Raw genomic sequence first — 18,533 nt, forward strand, 5'->3', positions numbered from 1 at the left:
ACCTCTAGCTAATTCTCTAAATGACATGAACATTCCCTTCCATATGTACACGGACGACACACAACTTTACCTGAAAATCTCATCCATGGACAACATAATTTCACTCAATTCTACATTGACGTCTACTCAAAATTGGTTAACTGAGAATCACCTCCTGCTCAACACTTCCAAAACTGAATTCCTTCTCATCTCTCCCTCAAACCACTCCCTCAAGCTAGACCTTTGGCTGTCTCACCTCACTGCTTTCAATTGCACCCCTCTCATAATAGACTCTGCCAAATCCCTCGGAATCACCTTGGACAAGCACCTGAATATGAAAAATCATATTAGCAACGTATGTAAGGGAGCTAATCACCTGACGAGGACACTCAGGAATATCAAGCCCTTCCTTCCACAACATGACTTCAAACAAGCGGTCCAAGCACTGGTCTTGCCGAGGCTAGATTATGGCAGCGCTACGCTCTGTGGCCTTCCCAAGTACACCCTGGCACCACTGAGGTCAGCACTGAACGCTGCGGCCAGATTAGTTACTGGTACCAAAAGAAACCAGCACATCTCCCCAGCCCTTAAGTCTCTTAAATGGTTGCCCTACGAAGCCCGAATCCAGTTAAAGATTATCGTTCTAGCGCACAAAGCCTTGCATGACAACACACCCAAGTACCTTGCACAAAAGCTTGAATTATCATATTGTGAGAGAGCTTCAAGAAGCGCTAACAACTTCCTCCTGAAACCACGTACCATGAATAAAAAGAGTACTTGTCGTCCTGCTTTTTCAGGTGCTGCACCAAAGATCTGGAACTCTCTTCCCCCGGATTCACGCAGAATATCATGAATAACTGCTTTCAAACTTGAAGCCAAAAGATTCCTAATGAACAAATTCTTACCGTAATTTGGGCGATGTGCACCTCTGATCCTACAACAGATGTTGATTGACACTACATACTTTTTACCATCCTGTGCTTCTGCTCTCTGCCCCCTCGGATGTAAGGCTTGCCCCTCGGAGCAGCCTGTTATTGCCCTGTTTATTTCACTACTCGCTGTGTACCACCTGCTTGTGATTATTGTGACTTTAATTGTTTGGTATTCTTATCTGATATCATTACTGGAGCTGTATTCTCCCTCCCTTCTGTTGTGTATCACTGGTATGTGATTTATTTATTTATTTATTTTTCTCTTGTGTGACTAATACTTGTTGGCATTCGTACTTGATATCGTTACAGGAATAGTACTCTCCTTTCCTTCCTTTTGTAAAGTGCTCTGATATCCCTCGGGATCTGGTTCGCGCTATATAAAACTTTATAAAATAAAATAAATAAAAAATAAAAAAAATACTGGCGATGTCTGCAGTTTGCACCAGCTTGTGAATGGGGTGTTAAATCTATCTCCTCTTTTGATGCGTTAAGGTGGAGATAAATCGGAGATAAGTCCTTGTGAATATCCCCCTTAGAGTGACTCACGAGAAACATTGATACGATAATTTCTGGTAATGAGAATATAAGTGCCGGAGTTTTTCTGATAATGATTCCTCCCCTGTCATTATAGTTTATGGAAAGGAGAAAAAATAAAAAATGTCCTGGTCCTGGTAATCAACTAACTCATACATTTAAAAAAATGTTACAATCCAATGACTTGTTCAAATTGTACCTTATTCTGCATTATACCTGTAAACTGTATTGTAATATGTATGCGGTCATAGGACTGATGTGGTATATTATGGTGTTAATTGTGGTGTATCTTTATCAGACCGCCTTGAGGTAGTTCCTTCTTGCGGAATGAAAGATTGGATGGTCTTATGATGGGACACATAAAATATTCTTTTTAATGAACAAATGAAGTGACTGGGATGTATTTTTGACTGTCATGTGAATCTCCGAAAAACAGAACTGCTTGAAAAGTGATTGATAAATAATTGGCCATTCACCAGAATGGTGAGCGACTCATGCAAGAGCCTATTGCTAAATAATGTCAAGAGGCACGCTGAGTTCTGATTGGACGATGTTACTCCTTCCACATGACGCTCATGACTCATGTATCATCCTTCTCTCCCCAGACTACGAGGACATGCTATCCTGCTGCCAGAAAAAGAACTACAGCGGGGCATCGTTTTGCTACTTTGCTGTCCATGTCGTGGGGGCCCTCGTCCTGTTCATGAGTGATGGGATTCTGGTAGGTTGTGCCGTGCATGCCTTTTACAGGAGGACACTTGTCACCTCTACCGCTTTCCTTGATTCTCGTATATCACAGTTTTCATATGAGGACAGAAAGTCATTGGAAGTTGGGGAGGAGACATTGTGAACAAACCGCTGCACCCAGGAGTCAGCATGTTAAGTCTGTATTTATACTATATTCCAGCTAAATTACATAGGGGGGGGATAGGAAGCCTGCTTTCCAAGTGTCAGCGACGTGGAGAACTTTACCCTGATATCATGCATGTGTTTTGCACATGTCCAGTGTTAAACCAGTGGCATAGCAAGAGGGGGCGGGGGGGCAGTCCGCCCCGGGTGGCACAAGGTTTGGCGGCTGCGGCCTCCCCCCTTAACTCTTACCTGCGGCCGTCGCAGGGCAGCCACAGCAGAAATCGCCAGCACCCAACCCCGATCTTACATCATAAAGCCATTTCAGGGTGGCCTCGGCAGGGACCGCCACGGGGCAGCAAAAGGTCTAGCTACCCCACTGTGTTAAACTCTAACATTGATGGAGCAGGGGCTTTCATCAGCATGGTACTAAAACTGCAGACTGAGCTCACTCCCCAACTGATGCTCTTAGGGATTGTTGAAGGTGTTGGGCGCCGAAAAAGGCCATTTAAACTTTGTTTTTGTAGCCATGGAAGTGGCCCGTATGTGCATAGTATCAGCATGGCTGGGTACTGTCCTTCCAACTTTTCCAGAATAGAGGACACAGCTTTTTTCAATGTATAATCTGGAAAAGAGCTTATGAGCAGTGAGGTGAGGAAGCGCGGAGCTTTGATATGGTCCCCACTGTCTGATTGGAATGAGAACACAGGGGGGGCATGGAGTCAACCTGCCCACATGTGGGATCGGATTCATGTCCCCACCTTTGCAGAGTAGAATGCTGTATTTGTTTCCTTTTTAGGTCTTGCCTGACCCAGCGCATGCGCTGGTCTGGCGAGACTTATTGAGAGGGCTCCAAAAAGTGCTACCAGGCCAGCCTAGAGCTACAGTGCATGTGCGCAGGCGCGCGCCGTGCTTCCCGCGATTTCTTTCACTTTTGCTGCTATTATGTTTGATGGTGATCGCGATCACAATCACTTTCACTTTCGCGCTGTGCATAGCCAATAGGTCAGCTTTTGGGACCTTATAAGTATTTAGTTATGCAACTGTTGCATGGTTAAACACTTATAAGGTCCCAAAGGCGAGACCTATTTTCTATGCCAATGCTTGTTACTTTTGTTAGCCTTTAAATATAAAATCTGCAATTCTGACTGTGCCACAATGGATTGTATCATGTAATATTTTTTAGGTCTCGCCTGACCCAGTGCATGCGCTGGTCTGGCGAGACTTATTGAGAGGGCTCCAAAAAGTGCTACCAGGTCAGCCTAGCGCTACAGTGCATGTGCGCGGGCGCGCGCTTTCCCGCGATTACTTTCACTTTCGCGGCCGCTTTGATGTTTGATCGTGATCGCGATCACTTTCACTTTCGCCCCTGAAATGGAATACTTTAAGAGTTTTTACAGTTACTGAGAAATTGGCCAGTGTTTTAGCTTGTAAAGTTAAAGACATCAAAACAGAGCTGTGTCATAGTTGATTTTTAATAACTGTCGGTCTGAGACGCCACAAGATCATCCACACTTAAAGCCCTGCTTCATAACAACTACTAAGCTAGCTCATGTTCCTGATATGCAGTCTGTGCTGCATTTAGTGTGTTTGCCAAATAGTGTTGTGTGATGCGCATGTATCTTTTCCTTTGAAAAGCAAATGTTTCCTTAGCCTGCCTTTCCATTTGTATATTTCAAATGTGTTTTTTAACATTTCTTAATGAAATACTTTTCTTCAGAAAGCACGCTTCTCACAAATTGCACCCCGAGCTTCACGTGTCTGTCCCGGCACCGCAGCACTTTGGGGGTTTTGTGTGGGACTTCCTGGGAAAGTGTGTGTGACCCATTGTCGGCTTTCTCTTCTATTGCCCTGGTTGCTGCCCTTGCATGCTGTGCTATTTGCTTACTTTTTTATGCATTGCCGGGATTAAGCAGGAGCCTTTGCTTTACATCAGCATCCGATTGAACTGCTACTAAACTGCTTCAGAGGTTTTGTTACTAATTACACATAAAAACTGCTGAGTAAAGATGATTGAAAATCAACGGAATGAGTAATCGTATCACTGACTGGCAGTCACTTTAAATAGTAGGCTGAAAGTTCCTAGCATTATGAATAAAATGGAACATTACATTCAAAACAATGAGAGGAAAAAAGTACGTGCCTAGAAAATCCAAAATGTATAAGAAAACAAATCTCTGTGCTAAATTCTATACAATAACCAGAACACTCATTTTACATCCAGAATATTTGAGGTGGATGGTGCTGGACTTCAGCTTCCATTATCTACCTTATTCTTAAGGCCTTTTAACAGGAGATCTTATGCATCACTTTCGCGGCCGCACAGCCGCTTTGCATAGCCAATAGGTCTCGCTTTTGGGACCTTATAAGTATTTAGTTATGCAACTGTTGCATAGCTAAACACTTATAAGGTCCCAAAGGCGAGACCTATTGGCTATGCCAATGCTTGTTTAACATGGTAATCATTGTAAGAATTGAGATTATGCACTTTATTGTTCTGTAAATTTGAGGCATCAAGCCATATATGCCTGTTGATAATTGAAACTATCCACTTTATTATTATGTAAAACTCGATGCATCACGTCATATTTACCTGTTGCTAATGTTACATGAAATGTAAGTTAGAGGGGAACGAATGTATAGTTTTTTAACCCCACCCCTCCCAGGGTAGAATGCTGTATTAGTTTCCTTTCTTTTGTTCGCCTTATTTTTTTACTGTCATTCTGACTGCGCCCCCATGGATTACATTATGTGATTTACTTGAACATGGTAATAATTAAGACTATTCACTTTATCATCATGTGATACCTGAGGTATCTTGCCATATGTACATGCGGCTAATGCTGCTAATGTCACATGAAATGTAAAGTTTTTATAGGTTAAAAATAAATGTTCCCTTTGGTAAGAACTGCAAGAGATGGTTTATACTCGATCTGCGACCACATTCATACTTAACACAATTGACTCTCCACTCAGGATATTTAAAGCACTTATATTCACACAGGTAGATATCAATAAGAAATCCTCTTAATAAATAAAAAAATAAACAAATTTTAAATCCACATGGACAATATCATAAAAACTTTAAAAACATTTTTTCCTAGATGAAGTTTTTCCTGACGTATGGCAGCCAGACGCAATTACCTCTCAAAGGCAAGATGACGGTACAGGTCAAGTCAGAAAATCACAAGATCATCACAACATTCCACGTGGTAGACAGAGAAGCAGACATATTGGTGGAAAGCCACACGGCTGAAGACCTTGGTTTGGTCACATTCGCCAATGCAGTCAGGACACTGCAGACCGAAGATATACTAGAATTATTCCCACAGTTGTTCAAAGGCCTCGGGTGCATGAAGAGGCCACCTGTGAAGCTACACATTGATAAGGCGGTAAAACCAGTCACCTTGCGACACCAGCGCATACCGTTTCATCTGCGTCCGCTCGTGAAGCAAGAGTTGCAGAACCTCGACCAGAAAGGGGTCATAGAGAAAGTTACGGGGCCAACGCCATGGGTGTCACCTATGGTGTTTGCCAAAAAACCGAAGCAGCCAGGAACAATCAGACTCTGCATTGACATGCGCATGCCCAATCAAGCGATAAAGCAGGAGAGGCACCTGACGCCAACAGTTGACAACATCTTGGCTGATCTCAACGGGTCCCGCTGGTTCCCCAAGCTAGACCTTAACGCCAGATACCACCAGTTGAGGCTAGCGGCGGAGAGTCGATATATCATGACTTTCTCGACCCACCTGGGATTACGTCGCTACAAAAGGCTGAGCTTTGGGATTTCATTGGCGACGGAAATGCAGTCAGGGCAGTGCTGTCAGGACTTCAAGGAGTGCTCAACGTCAGTGACGATATCTTGATACACTCTGCGACCATAGAGGAACACCATCATCATCTCCGCGCTACCCTCCAACGCTTTGCCGATCACAGAGTAACTCTCACCGGGACAAGTGTCAGTTCTTCCAAAAGTCCATCGAGTTCTTCGGCTTCCTATTCACCCAGGAAGGAGTGAAGGTAGGTCCCAGGAAGTCGCAAGCCATACAGCAAGCCCCCGTACCCACAACATCATCTGAAACCCGGAGCTTCCTAGAGATGGCCACATACTGTGGGTGGTTCATACCAAACCTGGCTACCATAGCCGAACCCTTGCGGGCTCTGACCAAGAAAGATGCTGTCTGGAAATGGGAGAGAGAGAAGGAGGAAGCTTTTCAAAAAGTAAAGTTAGCGCTCTTGGGGAAAACCACCATGGCCTATTTCAACGTCACCCGGCCGACAGAATTAGTAGTGGATGCTAGCCCCATGGGGCTGGGAGCGCTCCTGGCCCAGGAGACCGAATCCAGGAAAATGGGCTCCGCTGGCGTTCGCAAGCAAGGCCCTCACCCCGACGGTACTCCCAAATCGAACGGGAAGCACTGGCAATCAAGTGGGCCTGCAAACACTTCCACCTGTATGTCAGCGGACATCCCTTCAGAGTTATGACGGACCATCAGCCACTACTTCCACTGTTCAGAGGCACCGCACCACACCTTCCACCAAGGATCGAGCGGTGGGTGATACAATTGCAACATTACCACATGGAGCTTGTGTTTCGACCCGGGTCGAGGAATCTGGCCGACTATTTGTCACGGCATCCCCCAGACTTAGCAGAGGAAAGCTCCGAACAAGAACAGCGGACGGAAGAGTACATCAACATGTTATCTTAATGGTCGTGTCCACGAGCCCTAATTATGGATGAAATCAAGGCGTAGACCAACACCGATGCGGTGCTCCAGAAAGTGGTGGAAGCCCTGCAGAAGGGGTCTTAGGAAGACTTCCTTCACGGCGTTAACGGGAGGAACAAATCGGACCGGTAAAGTTTGGAGAGTCTAAGATGAGCTGTGTGCCGCTGCAAATGGCGTAGTGCTGAGAGGGTCACGGATTGTCATCCCGGCGAGCCTCCAGGAGCGAGCAACCATCCTAGCACATGAAGTCCGTCAGGGAACAGTGAGGATGTAGTCAAAAATGAGAAAGTGTGGTTCCCTGGCTGGAAAGAGCCGTGGACACAGTAGTCAGGAACTGCAGAGCCTGCCAGCTCACCAGCTGCCCGGAGACCCCAGCACCCGTGATAACAGAAGACCCCGCACCAGCCCCATGGTCATGGGTGAGTCTGGATTATGGGAGTTTCCCAGACGGGAGAGTAACCGCTCTCCTGATCAACAGCTACATGAAATACCCGATAGATGAAGTCACACCGTCCATGTCCTTCAGCCATTTACAGCCAGTCTTGGAGAATACATTCGCTCTCTTTGGACTGCCACACGTCATCAAAACTGACAACGGGCCCCCGTTCCAAGGAGGAGAGTTTAAAGACCTACTAACTCTGCTGGGAGTGAAACACCATTGCATCACTCCACAATGGCAGCAGGCCAATGGCGAAGCTGAACACTTTATGAGAGCCCTAAACAAGGTCTTTCGGATAGTGGTGGCAGAGCAGTCCAATCCGGAGGTGGCGCTCCACAGATTCCTACGGGAGTACTGCAGCACCCCACACTGCACGACCCAGAGGTCGCCCTGGTTATTAATGCTGGCTGGGCCCAGGCAGGACACTCTCCCGGTAGCCGACAACTGGATGCCTGCACCGTACGATCCAGTCCACACGAAAGCTCGGCGGACGGCAACCAACAAGAAGGCTAGCGGGCGGAAAAGAGCGAAGACCCGTGTTATAGCACCAGGGTAGCGGGGGAAAGTTCTGCACCACGAACGAGCCTGGGCTGTGGACTGTGCTGAAGCTCAATGGCACAGCCCTCACAGCGAAGGTTCAAGAAAGTCCAAGCGCCAGACCCTGATGTGTCGCACTCAGGGCAACCGGAGGATGGGGAGACTGCGAGTGGAGGCATGACCCTGTGCCTGGAAGAAGATCAAGCAGGACCCCACATGACTCCAGCCCAAACCGTAGAGGAGGACCTGAGTGCCATCTCAGGAACCCAGGTACTTTTCAGCCCGATGGGACGTCAAGGGAATCATCAGCACAGATACAGTCTGAGACCCAATCCTCGACCAAGCCGAAGACTTGCAGACTTTTTCTGTTAATATATGTCATGATTTAGTTTGAACACGAACTTGGGATGGGATGTAGCGGTCTAGTCGCTGCATGTAGAAACGACCCTAAACCCTTGGCCTGGAAGGGCCCGCACACTTTATATCACTCTCTGGCCAGGCGTGGCTAGAGGGCATAAATAAAGGGGCGGACGTCGCTCGGGACTTCCTGCCCACACTAACAGCCTTGTGTGTGTGCGTGTCCTTTATTGCTGCTTTAGTCCAGGCCGTGCACGCGTGGCCACATAACACCTAGTAGGGGGCTCCAGGCCTGAAGGTACGCCATGCTATTGTCAGTTTCTCACACTGCTTCTTAGTGCAGATCACCCCTTCTTGAGACACAATGCCCATTCAATAGCAGCCCTCTCAATACCCGTGTTACACACCCATATTCTATTCACACACACACATCCTAGTTGTGTAGAAAGGCAGAGGTGTTGGCATGTGTGTGATGATTCAAGGCAGGTCTTAAGACGATATTTCTGTGGGCTGACCGAGGTGTTGACCTTCTGGACTTTGTTGATGTTTCCAAAGTTTCCCTTCTCCATTTCCCTATTATATTCCAAATCAGCACTGGTGATCTCTGTGACAGCGCACCCAACTGCTCTCTTTGCCACAAAGTTTGTCATACTGTTTATGGCCACATGGTAGCACTGTTGTACACCCCTTAGTCTGATCCCATCTTTTCCGCATCTCTATCAATGCCCTTTACAGGAAAATATTACACATAGTTTCACTTCTCTGATACGATTATATACTTACTTACTATACTTACAGCTGGCTGTTGATATATAAATCAAGCAGTGACTCTTAAAGTGCTTCACTTTTTACGCTTCAATTCCCTAACTTTAGTAAATAGCTTGAGGTGTGGTTCTGACTTTCTGCAGGAGGTTGAAGCTCTAAAACTCTGAAACTTTCTGGAGTTGAAAAAAATGTGAATCTATATTATAGATGCAAGAGAATACTTCAATTACAATATTTCTTTGTATGTTTATAACTATCTTCTTTGATTTATAAAGTGATCTGTGCTTTGAATAATTCTAACTATAGCAAGTTATTCAGTTGTAACATAAGTAATGCATGTTAGCATTGGACCTTCCCTTGTAACAAAAAGCATTCACTTGCCAACCATTGTCAATAGCTTAATACTATACTGTGATTAAAGGAAACATAAACAGGCCTATACAAACAGGAATCATCCTTACCCCTTTTGTTGAAAAATAGTGCAGGCTGGATTTCCTATCCGAGGAAAGGACGACTCACGAAAAACACAATGTTCAAAATGTCAAAGTCTAAATCCTTGAATGCATTGCTATACCAGAATACTTCTCTGAATACTAAGTCTTTGATAGAACCAGTCATTGTATTTGTAATCTAACTATGGCAACATGAATCTGGCTGAAGCAATTAATTATCTTGACTGCCTAGCAAAGAATCCTATGAAACATGAGGAACATACATGCAACAAATCCAAGATGGCTGCCACCATTGCAAGCCTTGTGAGAGTCTTGTGACACCCCAGGTATGATGCAGCGTGGGATTTTAAATCCTCCCTTCGTCACAGATCAAATATCACACTAGCACATTCACTCAATACATTCATTGGTGGGGCCCATAACACCAACACTCACACTTCATTGATCCGTTCTCACGGGAGAGATAAATTGTCTAAACGCTGACATGAAAGGAATACCTTTTCAACTAAGGAATCCACTTTACCTGAACCTACATTAAGTACCTTTATTGAACTCAGAACCTCGAGATATTCCCTCCATTTAATCGATGAATCAGTTAGTTGATTTTGGATATTTGGTGACACAATTCTTTAATCTACATTTAATCTTATTCTAATTTCTCCCGACACATTTGTTCTTTAGAATGATAATTTGGTTTATCTAATCAATTTCAATTTCAAAAGTCATAAACCAAATCACCGAACATCATATTTACCTAATCTGGCTATTAGACGTCCTCTAAGTCAATCAAGTCATGGTAAAGTCTTTAAATCATCAAAGTCAGGCAGCAATTCAGTCTTTCAAAGATTCAGGATAACAGCTGTCCAGCAGTGTCACCGTCCTCTCCGTCAGCATAACGTCAGGAAAAAGGAAAGTTCGCTCAAAAAGAAGGAGATTTTTTTTTCGCTTTGTCTACCCACTTTTATAATGAAACTAACGTCAAAATGTAACAAAAATCAGTTTTAGGCAGTCCTGATTGGCTGGTTTGGGGTCATTCGGTAAAGTTCTCACAAAGTCCGTTAGGTTAAGTCATCACACATGCTGGTTCCAGTTTTGAAGACAGTCCTTTGTTTCGTGAATTTGGCGATTCTCCCAGTGTGACCTTGATGGGTACATCTTGCCTGGGGTCAGGACGAGGCCACTGTTGCTGGCGGTGGCACAGGCGCTCCTCACCCGAAATCTCGTGAAACTGTAGTAGTCACGTCCTGTGTCTCAGTCAGCCATCTTTTCTTAGGCCCAAATGGTCAATTTAAGCAAAACAAACACAAAACATAATTAAAACATTGAAATGACTAATAAAATGTTAAACCCTCACTAATTCCCCTATGTGTAAGTAATTATCTAGCATGATAGCAACATTCAAAGCGTTTATATTCACCCAGTGATGTCATCTGGAGCAATTTACAATTACGTCACAAAAGCAACATACATCATGCAATATTCTAATTTTCTACCATTAATATGCATACATATATTAGTATACAGTTAGTTTAGCCATGCAAATGCAAATCCCACGTGTAATTCTTTCGTTAATATAATTGGTGAGTTATCACTTCAAACAGATTAATAATATTACAATTAATAGATTATTTGGATTAATATAAACATGCAAAAATGGGGGGGGTATACAAAATTTTGTACTACCCGCTCCAGCAATCCCCCCTTTGGTGATTATATCACCACACCATCAAAATTTTGTATCCCTTTTACGGAATTTCAAAGTGATTTCTTGTTTTTATTCATAATTCAGTTTCCCCTGTCTCTTCTCTTTTTGCTGATTTATACATACTCTCCTTAATTTCTTCCAATTCTATCTCATCAAATTCTCTCTCTTGTTTTACGTCTTTTCTCCTTAAATTTTCTCTTTTTGACTTTTTCTGGTTTTTATTCTTTTTACAACAAATACACCCTAATCTTATCATTAATACTATAAAAATCACACATGTTAATGGAAATAATATCTTACCTAAAAAGGTACTACCTAAATTTACTAAGACATTTTTAATAGCTGAAATCTTTCTTCCGATCTTTTCCCATACACCTTCAACCTCCAGTGGCGCAATTTCGTCATGCAATTCTGTAAAATTTTTAATATAGATTTTCAAATCTTTACTTTCGTCAGGAATGTAAGTACAACAATGTTGAACTTTCAGCATTCCACAGACTCCACCCTCTTTTGCCAATAATATATCAAGGGAAAATCGATTTTGCATTACCATAGCACGCATCACAACCATTTCAGTGTTTACCAATAAAAATCCTCCAGCAGTGCTTGTTGACAAGCGATCCACTACTGTTGAAAGTCTTCTAATTTTGTTTGCATTCAGAGATATTCCCACTGCCGGTATCAATGCTCCAAAAAATATCACCTACAATTTCTGCCCAAGATTCTCTCTTACTACGTACTAAATTGCTACCTAAGTTATGTACACCATCTTCTCCTCTATCCATGTGAAAAATCTTTGGAAAAACCAGGCCTACATAACATGTGCCATGCCAATGATCTGGCAAACAATAATATGCCCTGTTCCCACAAATAAAATATAATCCAGGAAAAACTGGATCTTTTCCACCTTTAAATCCCCATCCACCCATGATTTGGTATGTATCATGGCACTCGCTATTACCTACAAAATAATTATCATATGCAGTTTGATTCCTTCTAATATACAATTTTCCTTTCTGAGGCCAATTTAAAGCCATAGTTGGACTTGTTTCCCCTTTCAAGTGTTTTTCCATCTCTACATCCCATACTGTTTTCTCCACTTTTTCTTCTAAAGCCTTTCTTTGCATTTTCAGTCTCCTTTCTTCAACCATATCTAAAAATGTATTTTCCTCTTTCTTTAAACTGCAAGTCAAATTGTTTTTAAATATGTATTCTAATGTTAGTTCTTTAGTCTCTAAGAAAAATTCACCTAACACCGTTGCAGGTTTTACCTTATTTAACTTGTTAATTGACGGTACTTGTGAAAATATAGTATCTACATCTGAAAAATAATATTCTAATTTTCCTGTCTGATAAAATAAACTAGCTATTACACTACATGTTATTCCATAAGTTACTGGAAGGTGATGATAAGTCACTCCCTCCGATACAGAAGCAGGTAATTGCATACAGACGTAGCAGTCCCTTACATCCATTGTTTTTACATATTCATATAACAATTTCGAAAACATATAATTAGAAAAATTAGTTATAGAGCTGTCTTTATGTAAATAGTTTTTATCTATTCTAGTCGGAACTACTTTTTGAATCTTCCCTATATTAGTTATGTTTTCACTATGTCCTTCCAATGTATCTATAGTAAATTTAAATGAGATCAGGAGAGCAAGTACACTCCATAGAAGCATTAATAATCCTGTACAACAACAACACATTTTACACCATCTCTTCCAAAATTTACATCTATCTTTTCTACTATCTAAGTTTGCCATCTTTGCTAAAATGGACTGTGTCTTTTGACTTAGCCTCTTCTACTTCACAACTAGTTTTCTAACCCAAGGCTCTAAGCACCTACTTGGTTCTACCAGTTTTTGTCTTTTTCGGTATTTTATTGTCTTTCTATCAGTTGTTTTCTTGTCTCATTCAGTTTGGCATTTCATCATTTTTCACTTTTCCTTCGTGATCGGTTTACAGAATGTCCTGAACATCCGCTTCTTCTCCAATATCGGACAAGATAACTCTCAAGATTTCCGATTCTTCGTCTTCCTCAACCACTTCTGGTACAACCACCTCTGGATTTCCTTGGCTATCCGCATCTTCTTTTACTTCAGGCAGGGCCACATACGTCCATTCTGGTGATTTATACTACTGGTTAGGTTTTCTGGTTCTTTTGCTCTCTTTAATTTCAGTGGTTACTTCGTCTTCTGATTTCACCTGACTTGTCACTTCATTCACCTGTTCAGCTCTTGGTGAACTTACTCGTGTCAGTCGGTATCTCAACCTTTTTATTTTATTCGGCCAAACATCATCTTTTGCTGCTCTTTTCAATCTGCTTCCTTTATCATTCTTTTAAGTTCTCCAAGCTCTCTTTCTTAGAACTCGACCTTCAGGTATTTCATCTTTGCTTTCTTCTGACTCTGTTTCAACTTGCTTTTTACTTTCAACAGTTTCTTTTTCCACCACTTCTTTAGTTTTCCCTACTTCTGTCCCTATTCGAATCTCCGTCACGCAATCTTCCTACTGACTACTTGTACCTGTTTCTAACTGGATGTTGGAGTTCCCTACACCTCGTCGGGGGTCTTCCGCAATAATCCTTCCGTCTCTCTCTGTATCTGGCACCTGTCAATCTAAATGTGTTGTTTCAGGTGGAATTTCTCTCAATATTTCATCTGGCTCTTCCTTCGCATGAATCTCTTTTATTGTCTCTTCACTGTCTTTTTCTTTGATTTTCCCTCGTTTTTCCTTTGAACACTTCACTCCTTGTTCAGTCTCTGAGTCTGAACTGGTATCAGAAATCTGTAACCTTCTTCTCAGGGAAATACTTCTTGGAACATGTGTTAGACTTTGTTCTACTTCCCCCCCTTTCAGGGTTTTCTTTTGTTCTTGGCTTTTCGTCATCTGACTCAGTACTGGATTCTGATTCATCAAAATACTCCTTTTCTGTGCTGTCCACTGGATTTGGAATTCTCAATGTATGGCTTGCATGGATCCAATTTTTCAATCCAGCACACTTTACAGCTGTTGTTGTGGTCAAGATGACTTGTCTTGGTTTTCCCCACCTCGGGACCAAACAGTTTCTTCTTCTGTGAACTTTTATTCTCACCCAGTCCCCTGGGCTTAGATCATGAGCTGGCTTCTTTTCAAGAATGGTGGCATCCGCGCCAACCTGATGAAACACAGAATGAACTGCGTCAGCCAGGCTTTTACAGTATTCCAACACCATGTCATCAGTTATAGTCATCAGCTTGTTGACTGGTATAAACACGTGCCGCATGGCTCGTCCCATGATGATTTCATGGGGGCTGAACCCTGTAGTTCTATCTGGAATTGATCTAATAGTCATGAGTACTAGAGGCAAGACATCAGGCCATTTCATACCTGTGGCTAAACACATTTTCCCTATCCTGTTTTTGATAGTACCATTCATTTGTTCCACCACACCAGAAGCCTCTGGTCGGTAGGCACAATGTAGTTTTTGTCGTACATTCAATGCTTCACAAATCAGTTTTATGATCTGATTATGAAAATGTCCTCCTCGGTCTGATTGAATTGTCACTGGGAACCCAAATCTAGGGATAAATTCCCTCAAAAGTAATTTTGCCACTGTCATCCCATCATTTCTTCTTGTTGGGAATGCTTCTACCCATCTAGAAAACAGACAGGCCATAACCAAAACATACCTCAGTCTGTTACAGGGAGGCATTTCAATGAAATCCACTTGCATTCTGGTAAAAGGCCCTCCTTCTCAACCTATTGTTCCTAGACTCACTACTGTCTTTCTTCCTGGATTGTATTGCTGACATATTAGGCATCTCTGACAAAGACTTTCTGCTACAAGTCTAAATTTTGCATTGTACCAGGTTTGTTTAAATGACCTGACCATAGCATCTCTCCCTATGTGTCCCTGTCCATGATACATCCGTGCCATGGCAGACATCATGCTATCAGGCATGACTGGTCTTCCATCTCGATAGACCCACACATGATCTTTCTCTCTGGGTGCACATCCTGCTTTTACCCACTGCTTCATTTCCTCTACTCCTGCCTCTTCTTGCAATTGTCTTACTTCTTCCCATGTTCCCACAGTGTTAGTAAACATCAAAGAGCAAGAAATCACCTCTGTTTCCTTAGCCCGATTAATGGAATTCTGATTTCGTGCACAGTATTGTGCCATGTCATTTGCATATTTGTTGCCAGTGGCAATATAATCGCCACTTTGACTATGGGCGGCACACTTCACAACAGCCAATTGCCTAGGCAACTGTATTGACTCAAGCAATTTTCCAACCACTTCAGTATTCTTAATGGGAGTTCCACTCGATGTCAAAAAAGCGTCTCTGCAGCCATATTTGTCCGAAGGCATGTACGACTCCGAATCCATACTGGCTGTCAGTCATCACAGTCACTCTCGTACACTTTCCAATCTTACATGCTCTAGTCAAAGCGACAAGTTCAGCTACTTGTGCCGATTTTACTCCTTTCAGATATGATGCTTCCATCACTGCTGCAACTGTACATAACGCATAGGCTGCACTTAACTCTCCATCATCTGTTCTCAAACAAGACCTGTCCACAAACAGAACAAAATCACTTTCTGGTAAGGGTACATCTTTTATGTCAGGTCGAGGTTTTGTACATAAATCAAGTATATTCAGACAGCCATGATCTGCTTCATCTCTGACTTCCACATTCTCAGCATCAGGCAGTAATGTGGAAGGATTTACATTCAAACATCTCACAAGACTTACATTCGTGGCACCTAGTATAACTTTCTCATACTTAGTCAGCCGACTATGTGTGATATACTGAGTGCGACTTCTTGTTAAAAGGATTGCCACATCATGATGTTCGAACACTTTCACAGGCTATCCCATCACACTTCTCTCACTCTGTTCCAAACTTCGGCATGTAGCAGCTACTGCTTTCAAACGCCCAGGTAAGGCTACAGCTACTGGGTCCAAAATTGATGAAAAATATGCAATTGGTCTCCTCAGTTTTCCATGCTTCTGTATTAGCACAGAGAGCGCACATCCATTTTTCTCACTGCAATACAACTCAAACTCCTTTTCATAGTCAGGCATACCTAATGCAGGTGCTTCACACAACCCATCTCTCAATCGTTTAAAAGCTGCCAATTCTTCTTTGTTCAAATCAATGGGATCTTTCACATCACTTCTTGTCAGTCGTACCAAAGGTTTTGCTATCAACGAAACATTGCTAATCCATTGACGACAATATCCAACCATTCCCAGAAACATTCTCACTTCTCTTTGGGTCATGGGTGCACTCATTCTTTTTATGATCCTGATTCTATCTATCGTTATTTTTCTCAGTCCTTTTTCAATGTGATGTCCTAAATATTGTAGTTCTTTCTTGCAAAATTATAATTTGGATGGTGACACTCTAAGTCCTCCATCTGCCAAATGATTCTGCAATTCTATTGTGTCAAGTTCACAAGCCTCACAGGTTTTCGATGCCACAAGAAGGTCGTCGATGTACTGGACTAATACTGAATTTTCGGGCATTTCTAGACTTTCCAAAGACTTCTTCAATAGCTGATTAAATATCGAGGGGCTTTCTGTATACCCCTGTGGAATTCAGCACCAAGCTAAAATACGCTCGCCGAAACGAAATACAAAAATTTGCTGACTGTCATGGTGCAATGGGATGGAAAAGAAAGCATGGCATAGATCAATTACTGTATACCATTCTGCGTCAAGAGGAATCTGATATAGAATCACTGATGGATTTGGTACAATGGGGCAACATGACACAACAATTTTGTTTTATCTTTCTCAGATCTTGTACTATCCTGAACTTCCCACTAGGCTTTTTCAGTCCCATTATTGGTGAATTACATGGACTACTCATTTCTCTCAAAATACCTTGTTTTATCATTTTTTCAATCACAGGAGGCACTCCTTCAATTATTTAAGGTGTCAATGTATATTGCGGAACATTTGGATAACTTACTCCTTCTTTTACTGTTATTTTTACTGGATCTACATTTCTCATTAATCCCACATCTTCTCCTGTGAAATCCCAAACTTCTGCCTTAACAGATTGTTTTAATTCTTTAGGTAATTCATCAGGGTTAAATACAGCATAGGTTTCAATAACATTGTTTTCCCTGTTTGTCATTGTCATTTTATACAGCACATCTTCATCTGGGGTTTCAAATGCTATATCATCCGGGGTACAAAATATAGTGCAGTTCATTTTGCACAACAAATCTCTACCTAACAAATTCACAGGACTGGTATCGCACATGACAAAGCGGTGCATTTCAGAAAATGTCCCTATGCTAACTTTCACTGGGTCTGTAAGGTAAGTTTTAATCTGCCTGTTGGATACACCAACTACTTGGATCGTTTCATCGAGGAAGAGGAAGATTCTTAACATCAGCTGATCTGACTGTTGATCGAGTAGCACCAGTATCAACTAGGAAAGCTTTCATCATTAATCTTTCCATCTACAAATGGGCCTGACTGGTCTACTTCTAGAGTTGCGCCAAGTACGCACTCTTCTACCTCCCTTCGGCACCGTCAATAACTTTCTTCTGAATCACTCTCATCGCGTTGCAGCCAATACTGCAAAGCAGCGCTAGCGCGCAGCGGTTTATTTACCTGTTCTCCGTTGTAGAATCCCGTTTCATTACTATACCTCTGGGAATTTTTGCTCTGTGGAAAAGGCGGTTTTGGCACCTGATTCTGTTGGGTAACAACCTGCTGCTGTCGCTGCGGTTGACCACTCACCTCATTCTGCACCTGTGGATTCAATGATGCATTTTCATCGTTAGTACTTGGAGGGGAAATTTACACTCGGATTTCCAATGCCCTATTCTACCGCAATTATGACACGGGAATTTCTTCTTAGCTTCCTCTATATTTCCTTTACCTTTCCCAGGACTGAATATTTGTCTTGATCCTGTATTATTCGCTTGTTCTGCTAATTGAGCTTCCTGTCTCTCTGCTACCTTCACTTGTGCCCACATAGCCTTTTCTTTCAATTTTCGCTGTTTTGCTTCAATCTCATCACTGAAATATTTAGCATGTCTCAATACTTCGTCTATTTTCTTATTCTGCCAGTCTACAGTATGCTGTTTTATCATTTCACTAATTTCTGGACGAAGACCATATACAAGCCTGTATACAAAATGACTTAGATCCTTTTCACTCAGATTTGTATCTCCACTAAACTGTTTAAAGGCTAAGATCAGCCTCTCATAATATGCATGTACTGATTCTTTGCTTTCCT

General features: G+C 42.4%; 1 protein-coding gene across 1 annotated transcript in view; it reads left to right on the forward strand.

The window, feature by feature from the left end:
- Positions 1-18,533, forward strand: part of LOC146830549 (solute carrier family 60 member 1-like) — a 305,632-nt gene that overhangs the window by 177,671 nt on the left and 109,428 nt on the right. Inside the window, exon 7 of the mRNA XM_085604769.1 lies at positions 2,051-2,166. Within this exon, the coding sequence (XP_085460895.1) occupies positions 2,051-2,166 (116 nt within the window). The remainder of the gene's footprint in view (positions 1-2,050; positions 2,167-18,533) is intronic.

Source organism: Triturus cristatus, chromosome 5_1 (genome assembly GCF_964204655.1).
Source record: "Triturus cristatus chromosome 5_1, aTriCri1.1, whole genome shotgun sequence".
In the NCBI taxonomy this organism is placed as follows: Eukaryota; Metazoa; Chordata; class Amphibia; order Caudata; family Salamandridae; genus Triturus; species Triturus cristatus.